The 16,278-nt window shown below is 56.0% G+C and overlaps 1 protein-coding gene across 12 annotated transcripts; it reads right to left on the bottom strand.

Moving 5' to 3' along the window:
* Positions 1-151: 151 nt before the first annotated feature.
* FDXR (ferredoxin reductase) lies at positions 152-10,687 on the bottom strand. 12 transcript variants are annotated; one of them, NM_001244727.1, is given in 12 exon segments: positions 152-605; positions 739-909; positions 1,615-1,786; positions 1,879-2,078; positions 2,208-2,292; positions 2,549-2,656; positions 3,385-3,486; positions 3,718-3,831; positions 4,013-4,135; positions 4,581-4,676; positions 9,637-9,734; positions 10,516-10,632. In NM_001244727.1, coding segments are annotated over 12 exon segments (1,479 nt in total). In that variant the 5' UTR covers positions 10,595-10,632; the 3' UTR covers positions 152-474.
* Between the last annotated feature and the right edge of the window lie 5,591 nt (positions 10,688-16,278).

Here is a 16,278-nt window from a genome sequence, read left to right as displayed (position 1 = left end):
GGGTGCCAAGCCTGGCTGCCAAAACCCCTCAAGACCCCAGGAGGCCCCAGAGCAGGGAGCTGGCTCTTCAGCGCCACCTGCCGACTGGAGGGGAGCTGCAGCTGGAAGGTGACCCTGGGCCCCAAAAGAAATTGCACCATCAACCAACAGCCCTCGGTTGCAGGTGTTTTATTTCCAGCATATTCTGGACCTAGTGACCCTCCACAGTCCAGCGGGAAAGAGGCAGGAGGGAGCGAGGTCAGCCTGCACCTGAACCCAACTAAGGTTGTCTCCTTGCGAAGAGTTAAATCCACAGGGGCAAAGAGGGACCTTCTGGCATGAGGAAGTGCTCAGAAGCCCCTGGAAGAGGCGGCCAAGACCCCAGGTCAGGACAGACCAGCGATGCAGCTGTGGGGCAGAGTCCTGCTCAGACTGACCCGGGTCCCTCTCCCCTGCATGGCACTCCTCCTTTCTGTGCCAAGCTGGGACCTGGGCTCAGCGCCCCAGCAGCCTTAGCATCTCCTGAGGATCCAGCAGCTTCTCCCTGGGCTTCCCAGCACCCTGGCCCCGGGATACCTCCTCAGCATCCAGCTTCTCCCAGTCCGAGAACGAGATGGGCCAGACCCCTGAGGCAGAGGGAAGATGAGTCATGGCCTCCACCTTTCCTCCACCCCAGCCCAGTGCACTCCAGCCCAAACAGTGGAAAGGCCCAGGGGTGGTTCCCACCCCACCTCCCAGGAGCTCACAGGGAGCCCAGACCTCGGCTGCTGAGCAGGGCCTTGATGGCTGCATAGCCAGGCCTGGGGCCAGACGGCAGCAGCCCAGCCTTCAGGTCCTGCAGCAGCATCTGGCCAGTGAGGAAGCTGTCGGTCATGGTGGTCGTGATGACACCTGTGGGTCCTCGCTTCACCCAGCCGCTGCAGTAGAGGCCTGGGAGGGGGTAACCAAAGGGGTAAGAGATGGGAAGGGGTTGGCTGGACACCCCTGAGCAGCCTGAGCACCAGGACACATAGGGGTGCACACGCATCCATATGCCCCACGACCTCCCAGCATCAGTCTGCTGGCGCTCTGCACTCAGTCCTTCCCGGCCTGCTTTTATCGTGTCGCCCCCCTCACACCCCAGTGTCCCCGTAGACCAGGAGTTCCCTACAGGAGCTGGGTGCTGCCCACCTTGCTTCTTTAGGCTCCTGGTAAACATTAGCTGAATGAATTCCTGACCTGACAGGTGTGTGACTATTTAATCAGACTGGAAGCTCGCTGAGGACAGGGGCTGCTACTTCATCTCCAAATCCAGCACTAGGCCTGGCCCAGAGCAGGTCTCAGTAAGTTCAAGGACACTTTTTTTCTTTTGGCCCCACCCATAGCATGAGGAAGTTCCTAGGCCAGGGATCAAACCCTCACCATTGTAACTAGAGCCACAGCAGTGACAATGCCGGAGCCACCCGGGAACTTGGTGCATGACTTACTAACCAGACATAAGTGTGACTGTCTCAGCTGGACTGGAACTTCCCCGAGGGCCGGGAGGAGGGTGGGGACAAGTCAGAACAGTTTCCCAGTGCATGTCCCCAGATGAAGGAATGAATGTGAATGGCCCCTGTCCCGAACCGCAGTTTGTCCCCTACTGCACCCTCTCACCTGGCATATCCACAACCCGGCCCTCCGTATTGGGGATGACCCCAAGTTTGAGGTCAAAGGGCACACTGGGGTCGATGGGGCGGCTCTTATACCCTATGCTGCTCAGCACCAGCCCACAAGGGAGGTCCTCCACGTCTCCAGTGGGCACTGCCCGGGTGGCCTCACCGACACCCTGTGGGGAGAGGGTGGGCAACACGGGGCTGGGAATGGGGAGACTAGAGAATGGCGCTGGGGGGGGGGGTCTCTGGGTAACAGGAGACTCACCTCCAGCCTGGTGACTGCCAGGCGGATGCCTGCTGCCCGCCGTCCATCTGCCGAGGGCAGCACCTGCTGTGGGCTTCGGGAAAAGCGGAGGCCCCAGGCGCGGGAGGCCGATGCCCGGCGGGCAGCCTCCTCTGCCCCTGGCTTCTCCGTGGCTGTCCGAAGCAGAAGTTCCATCAGCCGCTTCCTCGGTCGAGGGACCTCTGCTAGCAACACAGAAGCTCTCAGGGCGCTCTCCGGGTACAGCCCTCTCCCAGAGGCCTGCCCCCAGGCCCTCACCGACCTAGATCATCCCTCCCTAGGGAGCTGGGGGCCAGGCCAGGGCCCCTCACCCTTGATTCTGTCCTGGAGGCCCAAGAAATCCGCAGGATCCAAAATGGGCCGAGTTCCTGGTAACTGAATCATCTCCCGAAGCTCCTTAGGGTGGGGGTGGGGGTGGGGAGTGGGGGAGGAGGTCAGGCCCAGAGCACTGCCCACCGCTGAATCCCCCCCAGGGCCCAGCCCCGGTGGGAGACCCCACTGCCACCCACCACCGCGGAAGGCACCCGACCCCGGGGGCCCTGCCTGGCTCCCCCTCTTCCACCCCAGGCAGCTCTGCCCTGCCGCACCTCCCAAGCGCGGGCGCCAGACCATCCGCTCGGGCCCCTGGCCCCTCCCCCTCAGGCCCCAGCACCTTAATGGTGAAGGCCACTTGCAGGGGTCCACGGCGGCCTACTATCCACACCGTCTTCACCCGACTCTGTCTCAGCGCCCCCAGGGCAGCCTCTGTGATGTCCGTTTTCTGGCACAAAAGGAGGACCTTAAAAGTCATTGGACACCGACAGCAGAAGGGGCCTCTCTGCTTGCTGGTGGCCGGTTCCTGAGCCTGGGGAAGGTTGGCAACCTGAAATGGCGCCACTGCCCCCCCCTGGTGGCCAGACGGCACACTGCCGCCAATTCTGCAAATGGCTCCAGCTAGTAGCAAACCAGGCCCAGAGGCTTCAACAAGTGTTGCCTGGGTGTTTAGCACGTGCCAGGGACTGTGCAAAGCGCATGGGGTGGGGGCTGTCAATGGTAAGCAAAAGAGACAAGGTGCTGGCCCTCACAGAGCTTCTGTCTGGTGGAGAGAGAGAGACACTTATCAAATAGTCATTAATACACATCAAATTGCAAAGGTGAACACACACGCCTTGAAACAGAAATACCAGTGGCTGGATGTAGGATCTCAGTTCCCAGGCCAGGGACTGAATCTGGGCCACAGTGGTGAAAGCACTGATCCTAACCACTAGCCCACCAGGGGGAACTCTCTGAAAACATTTTTTTTTTTTTTTGTCAAGCCTATGCAGCTGCAGAAAGTGATGGCGAAGTGGTGTGAGATGACACTTTTCAGAAGGTCCCTGCCTGGCCCCACGGGGAAGCAGAGGCACTGAGCTCAGCTGAAGGGACGAGGCCCAAACCCTGCAGGCAGGGGCAGTCTCTCCTTGGTATAACCCCCACTCCACCCTTCCAGCCCTGGACCTGCCCACTCACCTCCAGGTGCTCAGGAGGGGTCAGCAGGATCCGGGCCACGTCCAGAGCCACGTTCCCCTGCCCCAGAATCACAGCTGTGTCACAGCTCAGGTCCGGCGCCAGCTGGAGGGCAGAGGTCTGGATAAGGTTCTACCAGCCTTGGCCCTGGTCAGGCTAATCTCGGCTTCATGTGGGGTCCCCACTGTGTCCCCCAACCCCACCCCCACCTTGTCTCACTGGGCGCCTCCCAGGCCTGTGGCTCCCCCTGACCCCAGTGGTGGCTGCCAAGAGCTGCCCTTGGCCCTGGCTGAGGCGTGGGGAGGAAGGGGCAGGGGGGATGCTCCCCAAACTCACCTCCTGGTTCTCAGGAAGCCCATTGTACCAGCCCACAAATGCCCGGGCTGAGAACACGCCGGGCAGCTCCTCCCCAGGGATTTCCAGGGCCCGATGGTCCTCCGCCCCATAGCTCTGAGGAAAGATCCAGAAGCCTCAGCACCAGCTAAGGCACCAGGCAGCCCCCACCAGGCTCCCAGAAGCCTCCTTCCTGCTCCTCGTCCGTAGCATCCGCCCTGGCCCTCACCCCGGGTCTTCCATCCCTCTGCCACCAACCTCTGCTCCTCCGTCCTCCCTGCCTGTCGTCTGCACTCACCAGCACCACGGCGTGGTAGGCCTCCTGCAGCTCCGGCACGGTCACATCCCTGCCCACTACCACATTGCCATGGAAGGCACAGCGGTCAGAGCGGGCCGTCTGGGTAAAGGTGTTGATGACATTCTGGGGGGACCCCGGAATGGGAGGGGTTAGAGCATCCGGCAACTCCAGGGACCATGGCTGGCCTCCCTCAGCCCACAGGGTCTGGGTGACATCCACACAGAGGGCCTGGGGTCATTCCATGGAGCCGCCCCTCCCTCCTCACTCTTGTGTGTGTGTGTGTGTGTCTTTTTAGGACCACACGTGGGGCACGTGGAAGTTCCCGAGCCACAGCTGCTGGCCTATGCCAAGGGCACAGCCACACTGGATCTGAGCTGCGTCTGCAACCTACGCCGCAGCTTGTGGCAACGCCGGATTCTTAACCCACTGAGCAAGGCCAGGGATCAAACCTGTATCCCCATGGACCCTAGTTGGATTCGTAACCCGCTGAGTCACAGCCGGAACTCCGCCCTCCCTCCTCACCTTGAGCAAAGCCTCCAAACCCCTGCTCAAGCCCAGAGAGACCCACCTTGACCTCAGGATGGTCGGGCGCCACGCCAAAGCGCACCAGGCCGAAGGGCACGAGCTGCTTCTCATAGATGTCCACACGGGCCCGGGAGTGGTGCTGCGGGAGGGGACAGTGACTGGTGGGGCCAAGGGAGAGGCTGGCCCCCTATGGGTCCAGACTTTCCGGGGACAAAGCAAGAGGGCCCAGCTCAGTGGGCTGAGGACACAAGGTGGCCTCGACCCTCTGCAAGGGGAGAGAAAGGCCCGTGACTCCCCACCTGCCCAGAGAGCCAGGTCAGAGGAATGGCAGCACAGAGCCAGGGCAGCCGAGGCCAGGCTTCAAGGGCTGCCAGCTGCTGAGATGGAGAAACTCGGCCAGCTAAGGAAGGCAGCAGCCCTCCCTCCACTGGAGCTCTATCAGGGGAGCTTCTTTGTCTACTTGGGTGACACACAGCCTTGCCCGAGAACACTTCGATACTTCTAGAAACACCAAACCCACAGATGACTGAGATCCGCCCTTGGGAATTCACACCTGCCTTAGTCTCCAAGGTCATGCTGTTGAAAAGGGGACCAGCAGGACAGAGTCTACTCTAAGTCTTAGAACAAACAATCTCACTCCTATGTTGGCTCCACGCCGCCTCCCCTGACCCCCAGGGCACCTAGAAGGGCCATGGGGAAGGCCTAGGTGTGGCGGGTGGGCAGACAAGTGTGTTGCGGCTCGGCCACCAAACAGCCACATGGCCGTGGCAAGTCCCAGGATCTGCCTGCGTCTCAGTCTCTTCCTCTGCAAAGCAGGAGGGACGATGCGTCCCTCTCGGGGGTAGCGGGAAGCATCTGGGAGGTCAGGATGGTGAGGGACTCTGGGCCACAAGCAGGTTCAAAGTCAAGCAGCTGGGGTGCCTTCGGATGAATGACACTGCCCCCCGCCCCCGCCGCCCCGCCGCCTTTTGGCTCTCACCCGAGTCAATGCTCCAGATCCAATGGGACTCACCCCAACAAAGCCTCATGCTCCCCTCCTCCCCTTTGTCCAGGCCCCCACAGCCCACCTGCCCATCCCACCTCCTGCCTCCCCCCATCCGTGCCAGCCACAGGTGGAGCCACAACCACTTCCCAGGCCCCACGGACACTGTACCTTTTTTGGGGGGGAGGGGATTGTTTTCTTTTTACAGCCTCACCTATGGCACATGGAAGTTTCCAGGGTATGGGTGGAATCAGAGCTATAGCTGCTGGCTTATGCCACGGCCACAGCCATGCCAGATCTGAACTGCATCTGCGACCTGCACCGAAGCTCATGGCAACGCCAGATCCTTAACCCACTGAGTGAGGCCGGGGATCAAACCCGCGTCCTCATGGATACTAGTCAGGTTCTTAACCCTCTGAGCCACAACAGGAACTCTGACATTATACCCTTGAAGAGCTGCAGCTATGGAGTCAGCAGCCCCGGGGGCCAATCCACCTGCCGCTGACTGCGCTGCTGGAATGTTTCCTAACTTCTCTGGACAACAGAACATTCCTTCCTGCGTGAGGCTCAAGATTAAATGAGCCCAGGGCTTGCCCACCATGGTGGCTGGACGTCACTGCCTTGCTCACAAACCCTCCCTGGCTGCCTGTCACGACAAAGTTCAAACTGCGTAGCCTGGAGGTCAATACCACACACAATCTAATCCGACGCTCCCTCTCATCGTCCCTTCTCTCTGGCTAAGGAGTCACCCTGCTCTCTTCAAGGCCACCTCCAAGAGGCTAAACCCAGTACACCTGTTCCCCAGTTTGAATCTTCCAGGAGGCCCTGCCCCCTAACTCTCCTCCCTCCAATGCCCCCGGCCGCTCTTTTCCAGGCCCCTTTTTCTCTGTCCTGTAATGAGAATCTTCTCTGAGGTTCTTCCAATCTGAGCCCCACCCCCACCCCCACACACATTCATGGGGATATTCCATCTGCCCCCTCCCATTACCTTACATTCCTGGGGACTTACTGATGACATTCTACTCTCTCTCTCCTGCCTAGACCTGCCACCAAGCTGGAGACCCCTGGACAGATTACCCCAGACACCTCACACCCATCCAGATGAAAGCCAGTCCCGCCTCCCTCCAGACCTCTCCCCCTCTGCCTTTGGGCTTCCTTCCACCCCATCCACCCGGAGTCCAAGCTGGACCCTGGGGCTCCTCCCAGACTCCCCTCAACCCCATCCGAGGAGACCTCCATCCTCCCCTCCGCCACCCCAGCAGCTCCCTATGGCTCTCCAGCCCTGCTTCCTGGCTCTGCTGTCTGCCCTGCAGGCAGAGAGCTCCAGATAAAAATGGGGTGCCTTAGGGAGTTCCCATCATGGCACAGTGGTTAATGAACCTGACTAGGATCCATGAGGATGTGGATTCAATCCCTGGCCTCACTCAGTGGGTTAAGGACCCGGCGTTGCTGTGAGCTGTGGTGTAGGTTACCGACACGGCTTGGATCTGGCGTTGCTGTGGCTGTGGCGTAGGCCAGCAGCTGTAGCTTGGATTCGACCCCTAGCCTGGGAACCTTCAAATGCCGCACATGTGACCCTAAAAAGAAAAAAATAATGGGGTGCTTTCAGTCCCTCGGCTAGAATCCTTCGGCGAAGCCAACCACCTCTAACATCGGAGGAGCAGACTCCCCTGGGGAACTGGTTCTCAAATGTTCACTCCTGGGCTCAGAAATGTGCATTTTAACAAGTCCCCCCCAGGGGTGAAAGGAGGCGGGTGGCAGCACCAAGAGAAACTGCCAGAGTCCAAGCTGGTCAGTGGAGTCCAAGCCCCCAGGATCTGCCCCTGCCCCGGCCCCCTAGCCCCTGCTCTCACCTCTCCATGCACCCTGCCACACCTAGCTTCCTGAACTCGCCTATCCCGGCACCAGCACTCTGTCTTTCCTCTGGATCTCTGTCACCCGGTTCGCTGTGCCTGGGGCCCTCTGGACTCCTACCCATCCCCCTGCCTCATCCAGCAGCTCTTTTTTTTTTTTTTTTTTTTTTTTTTTCTTTTTTATGCAGCCACACACGTGGCATATGGAAGTTCCCAGGCTTGGGGACCAGGGGTCAAACTGGAGCCGCAGCTTGGGCAGTGTAGGATCCTTAACCCACTGAGCGAGGCCACGGATGGAACCTGCATCCTCACAGAAACAACATCAAGGCCTTAAGCCACCGAGCCACAACGGGAACTCCCTGGCAGCTCCTTCTGTCCTTCGGACAACAATCCAAACATCACCACCTCCGGGCTGGGTTAAGTGCGCCAGAGCCCTAGAGCACCACATGAAGCCTCTTCCCTACATTCCACAACCCCTGCTTTCGACTGGCATGTCTCTGAGCAAGGGGATCACGTCTGTCCTGCTCACACCCATGTTCTCAGGGCCAAGCCTGTGCCTGGAGCACGTCAATGTCCAGCGATTGATTACTGGACAGCCCAGCGTGGAGCTTAATAGCAGCTTTGCAAGTTGTCTTGAGGATGGGGTAAGATGCGATATAGACAGGGCCTGACTCAGCTCAGTGCCAGTGTCCCAAATGTTCCCGCTGTGGAGTGCAGCTGGCAGCTTGGAGCTCCCAGTGTGGGCCAGGACCAGCTTGTACCTGGCCTCTGGGCCCTTCCCCCAGCACCTCCCACAGGGCAAGTACGGGGACTGAGAATCCTGTCCGGAAGGCCCACTCCCCTCGGTCACCATATTTCCAGGTGTAACTCACAGAATGCCGCTTACACGAAGCCCTCCAGGGCCTCCCCAGCCACCCCCAGGGAGACTCTCGGTCTCCATCCCAGAGCCCGGGGCTGTCCTACCATGTGGCAGTCAGCCCCTGGATGACTCCCCACACGTGGAAGGGCCTCTCCAGAGCCCTCGGCCTCCTTTAGAGCAACTCAAAGACACCTTCTCCAGAAACACTTTCTGACAGACGCCACCCAACTGGGCTCGCGCTGGTCACCTCATCGTAATTAGCTCTTTCACCTGTGCTGCATGGAAGGCGTTCTTAGGTCACATTTCAGTCGGGTGACCAACTCATCCTGGCTTCCCCAAGACCCTCCTAGTTTTAGCACTGAAAGCCTCAGGTCCTGGGCAAACTGGGGAGGTTGCCCACCCTGCTTTTTAGGTTCTCTGTGTGTGTGTGATTAATAAATTCATCTTTCCCCCCACCTCTCCAGAGCAAGGCCATTGTCCTATGTCTTAGTCAGCTTCGGTCTCCCTCCCCCTCCCTCCCCCCACCCAACCCATGATTTTCCCTCCCTCCCCCCACCAAGGTCTGCGCAAATCTCAAGGATAACCAGCAGCCTTGGGACCCTGCCTGCCAATACCATAACCTTGAGAGCCTGGCCATGGGGTGCAGGAAAGGGGAGGAATGGGGGTGGAGAGCAGCTGAAAGACTAGCAGCACGGGGAGGCCTGGAGCTATTGCTGCGGAGAGCACGGGGAGGTACCTGAAGTTACAGAAAGCCTGAGAAGAGGGGATGGCCTGGAGATGCAGGATGTTGGGGATGGTGGAGGCAGAGGAGGAAGACGGGAAGACATGGGGAGGACAAAGTCATCAAGCAGGTCTGCATAAGCTCCCTGGAGGACGTGACCAAGAAAGAAGAGCCCACCATCTGCCTCGGACCACTGGCCATCACCATGAGGCAAACTCACTTCTCTCACAGCTGAGAACCTATGGGGAGCCGCAAATGTAGGTGACAAAGCATATAGGGAGTGTCCCTTCTTTTTCTTTTGCTTTTTAGGGCCTCACCCGAGGCATATGGAAGTTCCCAGGCTAGGGGGTGGAACTGGAACCACAGTTGCCGGCCTACAACAAAGCCATAGCAATTCAGGATCTGAGCTGCGTCTGCGACCTACACTACAGCTCACAGCAACGCTGGATCCTTAACCCACTGAGCAAGGCTGGGAATCGGACCCACATCCTCATGGATACAAGTCAGATTCATTTCCGCTGCGCCACAACAGGAACTCCAGGTAGTGTTCCATCTAGATGGGCTTGGGGTCCCTTCCCCATCAGGGATCCAGGAGGGCTTTTAAAACCCAAAAGGGTGGAGTTTGCCCTTAGGACTGGAGCAGCAGGTGAATATGGTAAAGGGAAGCAGGAGGAAGAGGCTTACCTTTAGCAGGTGTTGGGCCGTGTAAAAGCCAGCTGGGCCACTGCCCACCACACAGATCTGGGGGGTCTGCTCCTGTGTGGAGAACTGCTGGCGGAAGCCTAGGGCAGGGGGACAGAAGAGGAAGGTCACATCAAGGCTCCCTCCCCCATCTCAAGCCAACTTGAGTGTCAAACAGAAGACGGAGCTTCCCAGGCTTTACCCTCATCTACGTCCTCCTCCTCTTTCCTCAGAGCTTTGGAGTTTGCAGGGTCCCTTACTTCTTCTGAAACCCCAAGGGCTGTGTCTCCATCCAGAGCTCCCATCTCACCCATGAACTTCCTATGCTTCGGAAGTTGCCTACTCAACAATCCCTATCACCCCCGAAGCTGCCCTGTGCAGTACTTCTTAATTTTTCTTACCGGGGTCCTTACCCACCCAGAAAGAATATACATTTTTCCAGAAGACCCCATATCATCCCAATCTCACCCCTGTGGATCGCCCCACAATGCCTCATTTTACTTTTTCTAACCCCCCTCTCTCCACAGAGCCCTACACTGTAGCCCATAAAGACTCCTGTTTCGCCTCAGACTTCCCTCTTGCCCCACAGAACTCCATGTCACCCTCATCCACTCTTTCTCACACTTGTGAACATCATGGGCTCCCCTTCCCGCCGTCGCTGACCACTGTCTCACCTCAGGAGCCTCTTCTTTCACCACACAGGCCGCCATGTGCCCCCGCACACCACCCGCATCTCGTCTGCACGAGTGCACCCCTCCAGTCTCGCCCCGGATCCCCTCTCTCCCCTCTCCAGCTCTGCCCCAGCTCGGCTCCGACCGCTATACTTAGCGCTCGTAGGCCTCCCCGCTCTCCCATCCAGCTCTAAAGGTGCCCTGTTCCTACTCTGGGTGCTCCCGGAAGGAGGCGGCCGGGTCCGAGGCCACGCCGACCAGTGCCACCAGCGCCAGCAGCGCAGAGCCATTCCTGAGAAGAGTAACCAGCTTGCAGATCCGATCGCTCTGACCGCCCTGCGCCCCGCGCAGGTTGCGGCCCCTCCCTCGCCCTTCTCCTGACCCCGCCCACAAGCGCGGGCCCGCCCCAAGCCCCGCCTCCCCCTCTCGAGGAAAGCTTAGTGTGGCCGCTCCACCCCAACTCCTGAAAGAATCCCGCCCCCCCAGTCCACCCACTCCGCTAAAGGTCCGCCCCCCAGGACTTCCGGGCTGCAGGTGACTTAATAAATTTTTCCCCAATCTTCACGGTCTCTCCAATTATCTGGAGCTAGAGTTGGAGGAGAGCAAATCCCCATTGCTGTTTCAACTCCTCCTGAAAGAGAGAGCCAATTAGAAAGGAGCTTACTTTACTCAGCCACTCCCTCTGGATGCTCTCTCGTCGCTCGCTGATGACGCTAGGCACCGTTCCTATTTGATGGTTTACCCCGGCTCTTTTTTTGTTCTAGCCAATCACAAGCCGGGTTCTAGCGAGACTCCTCGCCCATTGGGTAATAACTACGGAGTCCGAGAGTCTGAGAAAAAGGATCTCCTGCCGAGACTTTAGCTACTGCTTTCTCCGACGGTGGGCGTTATTACAGGTGTGACCCGGAAAAAGGCTGTCCAGGTCCAGACTAGGAGAATTTTAAACCTTGGAGATCTTGTTGCTTAACCCTCTTCCCTTTCACATAGGTGAGGGAACAGAGGAAGACGGTCTTACCCAAGTGTCTGTACTAAGACATAGGCAGTCTCCCACCCTTGTCCAACAGACTAGAGTAGGGTGAGGTGAATGAGGCACTGGCCTTCCGAGCAAAATATACGGGGCGCCAAAAACCTTCGTAATCAAGTTAATAATATTGTAATGCAGTATCTCAAAAGATCAAAGATAAGGCAAAAATCCGTGTGTGTGTGTGTGTGTGTGTTTTAGGGCCCCGCCCGCGGCATATGGAAGTTCTTAGGCTAGGGGTCAAATCGTAGCTTCAGTTGCCGGCCTACGCCACAGCCACAGCAATGCCAGATCCGAGCCACATCTGTAACCTACACCGCAGCTTGTGGCAATGCCAGGTCCTTAACTCCCTGTGGCCGGGCTGAAAATCGAACCTGTGTCCCAGCGCTCCTAAGACGCCACCGATGCCGTTTTGTCACAATGGGAGGGTACACTGTTTTGTTTTAATTATCTTTTTAATTCAAGCTGTCGATTGAAAGGAAAATGCACGTGTCTAACGTTGTGAGTTAAGATTTATTTGGGGGGAGTTCCCGTCGTGGCGCAGTGGTTAACGAATCCGACTAGGAACCATGAGGTTGCGGGTTCGGTCCCTGCCCTTGCTCAGTGGGTTAACGATCCGGCGTTGCTGCGAGCTGTGGTGTAGGTTGCAGATGCGGCTCGGATCCCGCGTTGCTGTGGCTCTGGCGTAGGCCGGTGGCTACAGCTCCGATTCGACCCCTAGCCTGGGAACCTCCATATGCCGCGGAAGCAGCCCAAGGAAATAGCAAAAAGACAAAAAAAAAAAAGATTTATTTGGGTACTTTACCTGAGGACCTTAGCCCAGGAGAGGCCTCTCAGATTACTCTGAGAAACTGCTCAAAAAAGGTAGGAGAGGAGCCCAGGATATATATGAATTTTTTTTTCCCCTGGGAAAAACAGGTAGTCAAAGCATAAAAAGATTACTGCTAATCATAAAGAATGAACAACTTGAGCGAATGGTTTTGGTGCTTTTCCTTGTATGGGAAGATGCAAGAATCTGGGGTCACTGAGATTTTTCCTTAGATATGTAATTTTATCTAGGGCCAGTATATCCAAAGCACAGAATGCTTCCTGGTTTTCCTCATCCTGAATTCCCCCCAGGGAGCATTGTCCTTGAGTGACTGCAGTGGCTAATGGCTTGATCCTTGTAGAACTGGCTTGATCCTTGTAGAACTGGAATAGCAGGCATCATTTTTCTTGTTACAAAGTATAGTGAACATAAGCCGTGCACAAGTCATGTGTACTGTCTGCTGAAGCATCACAAGATGTAACCATGTAACCACCACTCAGATCAAGGAGTAGAACATGGTTAACAAACCCCGGGAGCTCCTCATGTCCCTTTTAGTCACTTCCCCCTCCCTAGACCTGCGAAATAAACACTGCTCTGACTCTTAGTAAGTCATTGTGTTTTGGGCTTGTCCTGCTAGACCAGGAGTAGGCAAACTATGGCTTACAGGCCAAATCTTGTCCACCACCTGTTTCCGCACAACCCACAAGCTCAACATTTTTACATTCTTAAATGGTTTTTAATCATTGTAGGAGTTACCTGGTGGCTCAGTGGGTTAAGGACCTGGCACTGCCACTGATGTTGCTCTGGTTACTGCTGTGGCATGGGTTCGATCCCTGGCCAAAAAACTTCTAAATGCTGTGGGCATAGCCAAAAAAAATAAATAAAATAAAAAAAATAAAAAACACTGTAAAAAGTAATATTCTGTGACATGTGAAAATTATGTAAAATAAAAAAAATTATTGGAACACAGTGATGTTCATTTCTTTACATATTAGCCCTGGCTGTTTTCCTGCATTGATGACACAGTTGAGTAGTTGCGACAGAGACCATGCCATCCACAAAGCCCGTAATATTTACCATCTGCCCTTTTACTGAAAAAGGTTGTCAACTCCTGCAACAGAGGGTAAGCTCCAGAAAACTGGGACCCAGTCTCATTCACTCTTATATCCCCGAGATTTGCACAGTGCCTGGCACATAATAAATGTTTATAAAGAGTTTGTCTCAATGATCCATTTGTTATCCTCTCATGTGGGAGGAAGAGAAGGAGATTCAGGATCAGACACCCCAAAAAGCCCTGTGGGGTTCCCTACCCAGAGGTGGGATGTCTGATGGTTAAGATCAGGGATTCTGGAGTCAGACACACCAGGTTCGAATCTCTCTTCCTCCACTCACTAACTATATGACACTGATTAGCTTCATCTCCCTGAGGCTTATTTTTGTAATATGCTTGTGAGGGAAAAATAGTACCTTCTTATAAAAATTAAAGTTAGATAGCAGAGGCAAAAATGTGCCATAAGGGCTGAATAGACATCAGCTATCATCAGCATCATCAAAATTTTCACTTCCAATATACCTCTGTAAATTAGACCTTAGGTCTCGGCAGAGCCCTAGAAGGACCTCATTCACTCCTGCCATCTCCCCTCATTTCTCAAGCCCCACACATTCCCAGCCCACATCCTCAGAAAATCAAGCCTCAAAGTGATGGACTGACTTGTTCCCGGGTGCCTGTGGTACAGTCAAGTCTGGTACCAGGGCCTCCAACCACGGCCCATTCCCCACTCAGCCCCAGGTCAATAACAGTGAGTCACTGGTCGTGTATTAGGATGGTTTTAATCATTAGCCAGGACTGTGCAATGGGGCCTTTTGTGACACTGCATTTTTCACCTGGAGAATCAGCAGTTTGATTAATCGCATTCCCAGACCTTAAGGCCATTTCTGAGTCACTAATGCATTTCAAAAGAGTAGCAATAACGTATAGCAAAGCAGTAGGCTTGAGAGGATGCCAAGTCCACCTCGTTCCAAGACAGCTGCTTGGATCCAAAACTCTGCTCTATCAGTCAGCCTCCCAGCAGGAAACAGATGGAAGGCTCAAAAGGGCTGTGAAGAGAGTTTAATGGAGGAATTTTGTGCAGAGGTGTAGCAGGATTAAGGGGATCTCGAAGCACCCCCAGGCTAGCAACAGGTGGAAGCCACTACCGCCCCCAACCCTGAGGGAGCAGAAGGAGGGAGCTGTTTGGGACACAGTGAGAGCTGTGGCTATAGAAAAGGGCGCCAGAGACAGGAGCTGTGTCTTTGGGAGAGGAAGGCAGGGTGGAGGAGAGGGAAGTGGATCTAGAGGGGCAAACGGCAGCTTGCTGTTTGCCAGCAGAGCCACCTAAGGCCCCATTAGAGATGGGTCGTCCTACAGGACCAGGCTCAAGAGAGTGCCTTCACCTGCCGTCCGAGCCCTCCGCCCATCCTGTTTGGGCATTGAGCCTTCCCATCATCAGGGGTGGGCTGCTCATCACTGAAGAACAAGGTGATTATGTGCTCAGAACAGACTTGCACGTCCTCAACCAGAGATGATTTTTGCCCCCCAGGAGACATCTGGAAATGTCTGCAGACATTTTTGATTGTCACAACTTGGGCTCCGGGAACCTAGTGGATAGAAGCTAGTGACACTGCTAAACATCCTACAGTGCACAGGACAGGCTCTCCAGACAAAGAAGTATCTGGCCAAAATGCCATAATGCCAAGCTTTTTCTTTTCTTTTTTTTAGGGCTGCACCTGTGGCCTATGGAGAGTCCCAGGCTAGGGGTCGAATCTGAGCTACAGCTGCCGGCCTACACCACAGCCACAGCAACGCCAGATCCGAACTGCATCTGCAACCTACACCACAGCTCACGGCAACGCCAGATCCTTAACCCAGTGAGTGAGGCCAGGGATCGAACCTGCAACCTCATGGTTCCTAGTCGAATTCATTTCTGCTACGCCACAACAGAAACTCCATATAGTGCCAAGGTTTTAAACCAGCTGCTCTGGTCCCCCGTCTCTGTTTCTCCCTCAGCCTCCAGCCAGCACAGCCTCCAGCCCCCTCCCAAGTCTGCCCACTTTGGGCTGAATCTCAATGGTGTCCCTGGTTCTCGGCCTCTTCCTCTGGCTGGCATCAGTGGCTCCCTTATATTCCCACCTCGCTCCCAGGCTGCAGACCACCCTTTCACAGACACTTAGCCTTGACTTCCAGCTTTTTTTTTTTTTTTTTTTTTTTTTTTTTTTTTTTGTCTTTTTGCCTTTTCTAGGGCCGCTCCCACGGCATCTGGAAGTTCCCAGGCTAGGGGTCAAATTGGAGCTACAGCTGCCAGCCTATGCCACAGCCACTGCAATGCAGGATCCAAGCCACGTCTGTGACCTACACCACAGATCACAGCAACACCGGATTCTTAACCCACTTAGCAAGGCCAGGGATCGAACCCGCAACCTCATGGTTCCTAGTCGGATTCGTTAACACTGCGCCACGACAGGAACTCCGACTTCCAGCTCTTATATCCTTACCGCACCCTCCTTCTGCTCTTTCCTCTCCTAAGGTCATCTGACCTCCAGACCTATTCCCACAACCCCCTCTCTGCCCTTGCTACCCTCCCAGGCATCTCTCCCTCTCAACTGAGGATTCTTCCACCCCTTGTAAACATTACGGAACAAAGCAGACTTCTGGAGATGGCCAAGGTCATGTTCAAAGCTATTTATACCCTTTCTCCCCTGCCTTCCCCTGGAGGGCCCTCCCCACAAAACACACGCTTTGATCTCACAGATGCTGTGGGTCTTGGGAGCTGCTGAGCCAGTGTCTTGAACAGGCTTCCTGGCTGCAAAATAAGGAAGACCTGCCAAAGGTAACTGCTCTCAGTGGTCCCTGGGAAGAGGGGTCCTTAGCAGCCAGAACCTCAAAGGGCACAGGAAGAAGCAGTGGCCAAGTGTGGGGCTTGCTGGCAGCAGGGAGGCCCCAGCCAGGGGCCTGACCCCTCTCTCTCCATGCCCCCTCCCAGCCTGCCCCCTACCTCTGGCCTCTCCTTAACCCCACCCCCTACCTCCTTAGTCCTACCAAGGCTCAGGCAGAGAGCAGGGAAGCTCAGTCCCGAGATGAAGCTGGCTGAGATCCAGATTAACCAGAA

The sequence above is a fragment of the Sus scrofa genome, chromosome 12 (assembly GCF_054392235.1).
Source record: "Sus scrofa isolate SSC_HxYL_T2T_F1_AM1 chromosome 12, Sscrofa_HxYL_maternal_Yorkshire_Landrace_v2.0, whole genome shotgun sequence".
Lineage (NCBI taxonomy): Eukaryota > Metazoa > Chordata > Mammalia > Artiodactyla > Suidae > Sus > Sus scrofa.
Note: the sequence above shows the minus strand (reverse complement) of the source record. Positions and strands in the feature narration are given on the sequence as shown.

Coding starts and splice junctions, on each gene's coding strand:
- FDXR (XM_084982684.1), bottom strand. CDS start 10,594: ATGGCTCTGCGCTGCTGGCGCTGGTGGCACTGGTCGGCGTGGCCTCGG. Junction 4,677..9,636: donor CGGCCCAACACCTGCTAAAG/GTAAGCCTCTTC, acceptor CCCCTCCCGCAG/CACCACTCCCGGGCCCGTGT. Junction 3,502..3,717: donor GGCTTCCTGAGAACCAGGAG/GTGAGTTTGGGG, acceptor AACCTTATCCAG/ACCTCTGCCCTCCAGCTGGC.